At 36.6% G+C, this 12,201-nt stretch overlaps 1 protein-coding gene across 4 annotated transcripts in view; it reads right to left on the bottom strand.

Moving 5' to 3' along the window:
- Nucleotides 1-12,201, bottom strand: part of LOC306859706 (utrophin-like) — a gene marked incomplete at its 3' end in the record, with an annotated part of 219,628 nt that overhangs the window by 76,976 nt on the left and 130,451 nt on the right. For all 4 annotated transcript variants that reach the window (XR_013783329.1, XM_079400906.1, XM_079400905.1 and 1 more), the window contains exon 56: nucleotides 9,258-9,387. Coding sequence is in view for 3 of the 4 variants with exons in the window: in XM_079400906.1 (XP_079257032.1) it covers nucleotides 9,258-9,387 (130 nt within the window). The remainder of the gene's footprint in view (nucleotides 1-9,257; nucleotides 9,388-12,201) is intronic.

A 12,201-nucleotide genomic window follows, 5' to 3' on the forward strand; every position in this document is an offset into this window, starting at 1 on the left:
TTAACCCTCTGGGGTCTGAGGTGATTTTGGGGCCCTTGAGATGTGTTGACATGCCCTGATATTTGTGCTTATTTCAGCTACATATAACATACTATTGACCAACATGTTTTTTTTTTTGTATTCAGCACAAACTGTGCTACAATAATATGTGACCAAGATGGATGTACATGTTTGCATTCTTTAGAAAACAAATATAATGCATGGTTAGTAAGTTTTGGGGAAAATAATGTAGCTGAAATAAGGCCATAAAAGCCACACTACATAGTCCTGAATAAGACTTTTGAGTAATCAGTTTTGTAGGCTACAATATTTACTTCACAATTATGTGAAAATCATTCTGCTTAGTGGTAATGGGCTTGAATATGAAGTGATTTCTGGCGATACAGCCGGCCCCAGAGGGTTAAGTTCATTTTTGGAAACTTTTGTAATAATTTGTTTTTAATTTAGCCGGCAACAAGAGACTCTGTTTCTATTTCTGTAATGTTGTGTCTGAACAAAAACATACAAACTATGGGCTTTATCACACCTGGCTCACTTAGAGCACTTATTTCATAACCTGCCAAGTTTTCTCCCTTAGTTTGGTTAAATCCATTACACACACACACGCACACACGCGCACGCACGCGCACACACACACACACACACACACACACACACACACATGTTGGGTTTCCATGTTTTATGGGGACATCCCATAGGCGTAATGGTTTTTATACTGTACAAACTGTATGTGCTATTGCCCTACACCAACCCTACACCTAAACTTAGCCCTCACAGGAAACATGCTGCATTTTTAGATTTTCAAAAAACTTTATGCTGTATGATTTATAAGCTTGTTTCCTCATGGGGACCAAAAAATGTCCCCACAAGATTAAGATTTACTGGTATTACTATCCTTGTGGGGACATTTGGTCCCCAGGACGTGATGAATACCAGGTGCACACACACACACACACACACACAAGGGCAATTGTGTTTGGATGCACACCAAAACAATCAGTCCAAAATTGTCTGAACAATGTGGTCTCTTCCTAATTGGAAACAAACTCTGGAATGGTTTACTTGTGGTGAGACAGCAAATCAATCTGACCCAATAAAAACAACAAAGCATAGTTGAAAACCAAAGATCTCAAAATATTGTGCAACTGCTATATAATTGATCAGTGAAAGCAGGAATCAAGGCTTAAATACATCTGTATATGTAGCTGGTCTGCATCTTGATAGATGAACACGGAACAAGATCCTGGAACATAAACTCTGACCAATGAGAGGAGAGGTTTACACACATGTGACTTGCATAAACACCTTTTGGAAAGCTTTGAACAGTTGTCTTTTGAAAGCCAAAAATCATTAGGATATTAAGTAAAGATCATGTTCCATTAAGATATTTTGTAAATTTCCTACTGTAAATATATCAAAACTTCATTTTTGATTAGTAATATGCATTGCTAAGAACTTCATTTGAACAACTTTAAAGGAGATTTTCTCAATATTTAGATTTGTTTTGCACCCTCAGATTCCAGATTTTCAAATAGTTGTATCTCAGCCAAATATTGTCCTAATCAACCATACATCAATGGAAAGATTATTTATTCAGCTTTCAGATGATGTAGAAATCTCAATTTCGAAAAAATTGACCCTTATGACTGGTTTTGTGGTTCAGGGTCACATATAGTTATTTACAGTCAGCGATTAAATAAGAATGATAAACTAATTACAAAGCAAAAGGACAAAAACAACTACAGCAGAAAAAATAAATAAGAAATGCTACATACATTGTATAAAGTAATCAAATGTATAAAAACACTGCATATTCTTCACTGTGTAAATTAAATATATATTTCCTCTTCTCAAAGTTAAAAAGCGATTTAGTCAAGAGCAGTGAGATTTTCTCTCGTTTGTAGTTTGATTAACATGAATGACATTAAAGTGACTACTGTCATAATTCCGATATCGATATGAACTCTATTTTAAAAAAGCCTCAAAAAAAACTGCCAAGAATGACCGCAACAGATGTCTGTACCTACAAAGTTATGAAAAATAAATTTGACAAGTCTATGAAACCTCCTCCTATAAAACTATATATTTTATTTAAAAAAAACGCACAAATAAATAATGTTCACCTTTTATTTGTATTTAGCCTTCATACAAACAAGAAATGTGAAATCACTGTGAAACAAACATCTCAGACTCACCTTATTAATATTAATATCTTTAGCTTCAAACTATAGGCTAACATACACTACCAGTCAAAAGTTTTTGAACAGTATGATTTTTTATGTTTTTTAAAGAATTCTCTTCTGCTCACCAAGCCTGCAGCAAAAACTAACATTTTGAAATATTTTTGCTATTTAAAATAACTGTTTTCTATTTTAAAATATTTAAAAATGTAATCGCGTTGTCAAACACCACAAATAAATCAATGTATGAGAAACTCTGGTAATGTATATCGAAATATCGGAAATATGTTTAAAAATCATATCACAGTTATTGGAAAAAAAAATTATATCGCGATACATATTGATATTGAATTATCGTGTAGCCCTACTGTGTTTACAAGAATACTTGCAAAGACGGGTATTTTGACCATTCAAGGCCTATAAAGCAGCAAAAATAACTCCGTTCAATGCTCCTAAAATTTGCTGCTCAAATTTCTACCAGTTAACTGTGTATATCTACTTTACACCACAGATTGACAAGTATCATTGTGTGTGATTTTAACAGCCATAATGAAAGCTATAATGAATAATTTAAACAAGAGCATTTAAACTGAGCAAGCGTGTTTCGTGACAAAGATAACAGGCGCTTTTGTTTCATTTGTATTAAATCTGATGTGTCCTCATCCATTTTGAGTGAGTGCGAGACAGCAGTGCGCTTGCAACGAGAGTCTGTCTACACACACGTCTGACTGGCTGTAATTTTAATAGATTTTATCGCATCTCACAGCCAGACAGACTGCTTGTTGATTAACTCATATCATATCAGATGTAAGACAGCATAATATTACTGCAAACTGTCTGGAACATCCTTTGCGTTTGGGATACGCCTACTGTACGATCCTTAAAATGTGGAAGTTTACTAGGTTTTAACGTCACACTTTATTTTAAGGTCCAATGCTCGCTTTTAACAAACCATTAACTACGACTTTTGCCTCAAAAAACTCAAAATTTGCTGCTTATTAATAGTTAGTAAGGTAGTTAAGTTTAGGTATTGGGTAGGATTAGGGATGTAGAATATGGTCATGTGCTTTATAAGCACTAATAAACAGCCATTATGTTAATAAAAGGCATGCTAAAAAGCAACTAGTTAATAGTGAGAATTGGTCCCTATGCTAAAGCGTTAGCAGTTTTATAATAGACCAATATAAACAGCATCTCACATTTATCAATATGACCACAACTTGACTTTTCCACTTTGCAAATGACCAAGTTCAGAAGATATGCACGGTCATTTAAGAAAGTGTATACTAATGAGTTAAATAGAGAGAGGTTTACAGACGACAGGAGGCAGATGTTTGGGTAATTTAGAAAGAGCCCAGGGCATGTCTACGAGCAGGGCTACAGCATTAACATCTGCTCTTTCATTCAGCTTCCAGGCTTTTTGAGGACATGAGAAGACACTTTAGCTAATGTTTCCGTCACAAACGGCAGGACTGATTTCTCCATTCGGCAAACACTCACTTCTAGCTTTCATCTTTATACTTCTATTTCAGCCGAGCGAGAATCAATTTACAATTCAAATGCGTTGAAGCGTTTCTGCAAAGGTTTGAAATTCAATTAAGATCCAGGGGTTGAATGGAAATGAAAGTGACGGTGTGGCAGCGGCTTGTTTATGCTCATTTGATGACGAGCGCTGGAACAGATTGCTTTACATTTTAAAACATACAGTTCAATTTGGAAAACATGCATTTGCGTGAACATTAGTCGTGTATGATTTTATCTGGGTAAGCTGCTCCCGTTGTGTGTTTGCGCGGGCGGTAGAGCTGGTTATCGGTTCAGATAGCTGAGCTCTGTGCTTTGATCGCAGGGATAAGAGAAAATGGAAGTGCAGAGATCGCTCAAGGACTGAATGGAGGCATGTGAGATTGCTCTAGGTGTTCGGAGTGAGATGTGTGGAGAGAGATCAGAAAACACTGCCCTTCTGAACCCTGCTCACTTCAATAGGAGTAAATGTGAAAATGTACATTTGGGGTAAGAATATTAAATAAGCTTACAAAGTAGAGTCACATTGAATCTGCACCCTAAAAATTCCACTGGGGAAAAAAAAATTAATAAAAAAATAAAAAAAGTATATATACTGTGTATATATATATATATATATATATATATATATATATATATATATATATATATATGTATATATATGTATGTATATATATGTATATGTGTGTATATGTGTATGTGTGTATATGTGTATGTGTGTATGTGTGTATATGTGTATGTGTATGTGTATGTGTATGTGTGTATGTGTATGTGTGTATGTGTGTATATATATATATATATATATATATATATATATATATATATATATATATATATATATATATATATATATATATATATATATATATATACAAAAAAAAAAGTGTATACAAACATATATACACATATATATACATTTTTTATATTAGGGCTGTCAACGTTAACGCGTTAACATGCGATTAATCAAAATTAACGCGTTAATATTTTTTTTACGCAAATTAATCGTTTGATAAGGGTTGACCCAACAAGGTAATCATTGCCTGCGTCCCAATGTGCACGCTATCCATCCTAAATTCTATGTGATATTAGTAATTTTCAATACTATTTAGGGCAGAAATCAGTGGTTAAGTTGTATTTACAACACTGTTCCAGAACAGTACAACGCAAATATTAGAGTGTATGCAGCGCATTTTACAGAGGACTGTTTCCTGAACCTGGGAGAGCAGCCTGTAATGTGAACACTATGAATAGCTGTGAACACTATAAAGTGGGGCAATTCCACAATGTAAGTATGTTTTGATATTTAAAGAATTTGCTACTGACTATTCAAACGCAAGTTTTGAGCAGTGTAGAGTAGTGCTTGTGGATAGTATGCACATTGGGACGCAGGGATTGTGTGATTATGAGGCGCCGGGCTCGACAAAAGTGAAGCGAATGCGGAGAGAGAGAGCGAGTGTGTCCGAGAGAGAGAGAGAGAGAGCGACAGTGCACGAGAGATATTTATAATCATATGTGATAAAGGTACAGCGAACCAGTGTTGCCAGGGTCGCAATTGGGCTATTTTGAAAATACAGTCGCTGGAAAAATTACAGAGCCGTGGGTTGCAGTTTTTTGGGCTACTTTTTTTTAATGTACCGCGGCCGCCCAAAGTATACATATGTGATCACAAAAGGAAGTTATTGCAAACACTCGATGGTGGTTTAAAGTGCGTTCTCAGTAAAAGTGTACTATTAGTCTCATAAATTGTCTTATGTTTCATGATGCTAATGTTAGCTCTAATGCACCTGCAGAACAGGTCCAATTCTTCTTCATTTTATCATAATACTTCATGTAAGGTCGCAAGAAAATGTTTTTTTGTATTTATTTAGAAATACTTTTGATAATAGTTGGGTAAATGTGTACTGGGATTGAACCGATGTGGCTTGGTAAACGTTTTATTGCCAGTAAAAAGGCTGATAATTGCTGAATTAAAACAAAAGAATAATAAGGATTATGTCTCATACCTGGCGGAGATGTGAAAGTTTCTGTTTCCTTAAACTAGTTTATCATAAATTCCTTTATTTCAACACATTTACAGGTAAATCCTAGTATTTTAAATTTGCGATTAATCGTGATTAATCACAGTCCAGGACTGTGATTAACGCGATTACATTTTTTAATCGATTGACAGCACTAATATATACAGTGGTGTGAAAAAGTGTTGGCCCCCTTCCTGATTTTTTTTAATTTTTTTGCATGTTTGTCACACTTTAATGTTTCAAATAAAACTAATTTAAATATTAATCAAATATAACACAAGTAAACACAACATGTAGTTTTTAAATGAAGTTTTTTATTATAAAGGGAAAACAAAATTCAAACCCACATGGCCCTTTGTGAAAAAGTGCTTGCCCACTAAACCTAATAACTGGTTGGGCCACCCTTAGCAGCAACAACTGCAATCAAGCGTTTGCGATAACTTGCAATGAGTCTGTTACAGCGCTCTGGAGGAACTGGCCCACTCATCTTGGCAGAATTGTTGTAATTCAGCCACATTGGAGGGTTTTCGAGCATGAACCGCCTTTTTAAGGTCATGCCACAGCATCTCAATAGGATTCAGGTCAGGACTTTGACTAGGCCACTCCAAAGTCCTCATTTTGTTTTTCTTCAGTCATTCAGAGGTGGATTTGCTGGTGTGTTTTGGATCATTGTCCTGCTGCAGAACCCAAGTTCGCTTCAGCTTGAGGTCACGAACAGATGGCCGGACATTGTCCTTCAGGATTTTTTGGTAGACAGCTGAATTCATGGTCCATTTATCACAGCAAGTCTTCCAGGTCCTGAAGCAGCAAAACAGCCCCAGACCATCACACTACCACCACCATATTTTACTGCTGGTATGATGCTCTTTTTCTGAAATGCTGTGTTACTTTTACACCAGATGTAATGGGACACACACCTTCCAAAAAGTTAAACTTTTGTCTCGTCAGTCCACAGAGTATTTTCCCAAAAGTCTTGGGGATCATCAAGATGTTTTCTGGCAAAACTGAGACAAGCCTTTGTTCTTTTTGCTCAGCAGCAGTTTTCGTCTTGGAGCTCTGCCATGCAAGCCATTTTTGCCCAGTCTCTTTCTTATGGTGGAGTCATGAACACTGACCTTAACTGAGGCAAGTGAGGCCTGCAGTTCTTTAGATGTTGTTGTGGGGTCTTTTGTGACCTCTTGGATGAGTCGTGAGTTTGGATTTTGTTTAACCTTCATAAAAAATTTGTTTGATGATCTGAAACATTAAAGTGTGACAAACATGCAATAAAATGTAAAAAATCAGGAAGGGGGCCAACAGTTTTTCACACCACTGTGATATATATTATATAGCGGTCAGACACCAAAAAGAGCGCATTCTCCTCTGCATATCAGGCCATTTTACACACTGGATTATATGGAAGCAGTTTCTTTATTAAGAAGATATTTTGAAGATTGCTTCAATAGTTTTTATACATGCAACTACAGTAAATAGTCAAAAAAAATGTGTTCTACAAAGTTAAGAAAGTCAACTTTAAATGACTAATACAGGTTACTCTCCTCAAGCAGCCACATAATCTGAGATGTCCTTCATGTCTGTATCTGAAACAGTTCAGGACGAGTTACACAGCAAAGTTTAATACACAGAGTTTAGGGTTTGTTTAAATCACTAAGCCTCAATACGTGCGGCAGTAATAGCTCTGCTTGCCTTAGGAAACACATGACTTTGGTGTTTTCTGAAGGACAGAAAACATTGAGCTTCAGGACGTTGAAAAGTGGAAGTAGCCTGCAGTCTCTGATCTGCCAATTAAACCGCTTTCACTGGGCATTCGCACTCTCCTCCTAAACGCCTGCTGAAATGCATGCGCATGCGTACACACATTCACACACACAGCTCTCTTTCTATCTGATAAGTGGTATCTGACATTTGTCCTAAATTAGCTTTTCAAGCGGGTCCCAGCGGAAGTGTCCAGAGAGCTGAGGAACTTTCCAGACATCAGATACTGCAGTTAAGAGCGTGTTGACAGGAGGTGTCCGACTTCTCAGAGTCACTTACATCAAAGAGCATCCCTTAGAGAGTGTCAAAACAAACTCCGCTGGTCTACGGTGTGTGTGTGTCATGTTCTCATACTGGTCTAAGTTTCTGAACTTCTGCAGAGGTGTTTTTATGTGCAGAATGTTTACTGTAAAATGTACTCTCTCCCTGCTTCACAAAGCACATGACTTCACCACCAGTGTCAGAGGTAAAGCGAGTAACATGAGTTATGTCATCAGATTACTTTTTTCAAGTAACTAGTAACGAAACACATTGATTTTTAATTTACAAGAAAACATCAGAGTTACTTTTTTCAAACAAGTAACTCCAGTTGCTTTGCTCTCATTTGTGACCCTGGACGAAAAAATCAGCCATAAGGGTCAATTATTTTGAAATTGAGATGTATACATCATCTGAAAGATAAATAAAGAAGCTTTACATTGATGACAATATTTGGGTGATACACAACTATTTGAAAATCTGGAATCTGAGGGTGCAAAAAAAAAAAAAACGCCTTTAAAGTTGTCCAAATGAAGTCCTTAGCAATGCATATTACTAATCAAAACTTAGGTTTTGACATTTACGGTAGGAAATTTACAAAATATCTTCATGGAACATGATCTTTACTTAATATCCTAATGATTTTTGGCATAAAAGAAAAATCGATAATATTGACCCATAAAATTTATTTTTGGCTATTGCTACAAATATACCCGTGCTACTTATGACTGCTTTTGTGCTTCAGGGTCACATTTTTGTTCTTGTTTTCTGACTGACAGCTCTCCTGTCCTCATGTTGAGAGAAATCAGGAGTAAGTGCAGAGGAGTTGTGTGCGCTGCGTGAACATGATGCTACTGTAGGTCTAGACTAAATGTGAACATGCATTTACTTAGCTCACCTGCACAAATACAGATTCAATATTCCTCAAAATGAAGAAAAACAGTGAGATGTAAACTCAGAATATGACGCAAACCTGTTAAATAGCACAAACATCCTTTATGTTTTAATCCCATTTTATTAACCATTATTTTCCTGCTGACCTTTAATGATCCAATTCAACCATACTAATAACAAAAATGATTATATTATTACATTATATTTGAGTTTCATTTTTTTTAATTGCTGAAGAGTGTTGAACTTTCTTCTCCTATGTCCTATTCTTCAAGCAATCCAGAATGGCAGCACAATTTACATTTCCTTCAGCCTGACGCTTATTCATTTTACTTTTGGTGTGAAAAGGCGTTTACATTTGCCCAAAATAGAATTGCATATATAAAAACAAACCGCAAACCCAGCCCATATTTAAAAAGTAAAGAGAAATTAAAATAATGCATTACTTTCCAAAAAAAGTAAGTAATAAGTTGCTTTTTAGGGAGTAACGCAATATTGTGCTGCTTTACTTTTAAAAGTAACTTTCCCCAACACTATTGACAAGACTTATGCACTTTATCCCTTTTCTGTCTGTCACTTGTATTTTTATTAATGCATGGGAGGATAGCAGGATGAAGAAATAATGGTCTCTCACCGGTTTTGGGCTGCAGGTTCTTGCGTGGTTCTTCGGGTCCTTCGATCGGCTGGTCGGCCAGAAACATGTGTGCCTGATCCAATGTGCTGAGAACTAAATGCTCACGCTCCTTAAGCTCCGCCCTCAGAGCCTGAAAACACATCCATTAACATCACATCACAACCTGTCAATCAGTCATAAACAGAGCTTAATTATAGAAATCAGCAGAAACAAGAAGAAATGGGCGGGGAAAACAACTGTCATTAGGAAAACAGTCAACCAATTAACAGAGAGAAATAAAAAGATACATAGATGGATGAATGGACTAGACAGATAATCAGATAAATTAAAATACAGAAATGGATAGATGGATGGAAAGATAGATGTTTTTGGTTAGAAACTACTTTTGTTTTTTTCATGAATTTCATTCTTTTAAAGGGGTCATATGATGCAATTTCATGTTTTCCTTTCTCTTTGGAGTGTTACAAGCTGTTCGTGCATTGATGAGATCTATAAAGTTGCAAAGATTAAAGTCTCAAACCAAAAGAGATATTCTTTCTAGTTAAGACTCGACCACGCCGTCCTAAAACGGCCCATTCAAACACGCCCCCACGTCTACGACATGGTGCGGGAAGATTTGTATAACACCGCCCAAATGTTTACGCAATGAAAGAGGGCCTCGCTGTAGTATTGTTACTGCCGCCACCATGTCCTGGAGATGCTGTGTGTTTCGTTGTGAAAGTGAAAGTACTTTGTTTGGGCTTCCAAAAGAGGACACAACTAGAAATCAGTGGTTAAGTTGCATTTACAACACTGTTCCAGAACAGTTCAACGCAAATATTAGAGTGTGTGCAGCGCATTTTACGGAGGACCATTTCCTGATCCTGGGAGAGTAGCCTACAATGTGAACACTATGAATGGCTGTGAACACTATAAAGTGGGGCAATTCCACAATGTAAGTATGTTTCGATATTTAAAGAATTTGCTACTGACAATTCAAATGTGAGTTTTGAGCAGTGTAGAGTAGTGCTTGTTTGTCGTTTCTCAGATTACAAATGCAGACATGGTGTTATGTTTGCGCGGCACAACGCGTAAAACGATGAGCTTTGTTAAAATCGATGCGTTTCAGAAAGGTGGAGCATAGAGGAGCAACAATAATGTACAGAATGTGGAAAATAATGTGTTTTTTGAACCTCGAACCGCGTAAACACATTGCATTACACCAAATACACAAATTAATTTTAGCAACGTCATATGTCCCCTTTAATCAGCCTTTTTTTTCTCCGTTAGGTCTATCACAGTCCGTCATTATCTGACGGTATATCGTTGCTCATGTTAGCCAGCGCTCCATCCGAGAGTGTGTGTGTTTGTGTGTGAGCAGCAGATCAGTGAGCAAAATGAAAAACAAAAGGATCAAGAAAAGGTGAAAACGAGGGCAGTGAAAGATTGATAGGGTGCACATATAAAACAGACACTAAAGAGCAATTGCAAACACGATCTCTGAGGTCAAACGAGGCATTTCCGCAGGGTCGGACGCAAATTAGCCAAACTAATAGCCGTCCTCGAACTTAAACAAAACTAATTCCTGCCTTCAGGCAGCACAGGACTTCTGTACAGCCACACACACACAATGTAACAGACAAATGAACAGCCAAATCTCAGCGGAGAGGAAAACTGGATTACCATTCCTCTGATAGTTGGGCCCCTCAGGCTCGACTGGAGAGCAGGATCACGGCACCCATCCACACTTCTGAAACGGTCATTAAACAGAGCCGGAGGAAGCGATAAGCCTTTTAATTACATCCTGCTACAGTAAACCTGGCGAGCACCAGCCGCACATTAGAGGTCCGTGAAGAGGAACGATCCATTAAACAGCATTATGGAGATGGTAAGGACCGATATTAAAAAAATCATAAAGATTAGAGTAAGATGAAGAAAGAGACACACGAGGTCAAAGAAGGACATCACATGAGCACAGATACAGAAGTAAATGATAGATGATTGCAATGGTTTAAACTGTATAACCTTAAACACCTTAATTATACAGTTTCATTAAAGGGATAGTTCACCCAAAAATAGATATTCTGTCATTTACTTGCCTTCATACCATTCCCTTTTCAGACTTTCATTCATCTTTGAGACACAAATTAACTGTGTTTGTCCATTACACCAAAACTCTGACGCTTCAAAAAGTCCAAAGATAAAAGTAATCTATAAAAGTAAAAGTAATCCATAAAAGTAATCCATACAAATGAGAGCGATTCTCAAATATTAATGACATATAAACACTGACTGATGTGCATATATTGAGCACATCAAATTTAGCAAACAGAAGGTCCATCGTACTTGACGTGTAAAAACCAGTGAGGTTTGTTCTTGAACATTAAGGATGTTTGAGCTTCCAGTTACCATGAGCTCTGTGTATGTGCATTGATCAACATATAAAAGGCTAATTTAAATGAAATAAAAATAAAATAGTGATGGTTTACCCATGTGCCATTGCTGTGAGGTTAAGTACTTTCAACACAAGATAAATATTTCAATCAAGAATAGAATTCACCATAGAATTCACCAAAGAATCCACCATATTTTATTCCAAGTTTCAAACATAAAAAAAGATAACCAAATGCAGATAATGTGGTTGAAATTGTTCTGCCTTTCCAAACAACCCCCATCACATGGTCATGCCTCCATCTTGGCTCTTCCAATAACAAAACAAAAGTTATCTTCCAGTTAAATATTCTTATTTCTAATTAAATAAATACATATGCAAGTATATGCCAAACAGCTCCAAAATAGTGACTAAGTGCCTTCAGTAGACTTGTATTAAACAGCTCAATTCATACGAATTACCTGTACGATGTCTTTATAAACTTTTTGAAGTTTGAAAGCCTGTGTGGACTTTCATTGGAGGAACCGAAAACTCATTTTACGTTTCACTAAAAATACCTTAATTTGTGTTTTG

The sequence above is a fragment of the Barbus barbus genome, assembly GCF_936440315.1.
Source record: "Barbus barbus genome assembly, chromosome: 40".
Taxonomy (NCBI): Eukaryota; Metazoa; Chordata; class Actinopteri; order Cypriniformes; family Cyprinidae; genus Barbus; species Barbus barbus.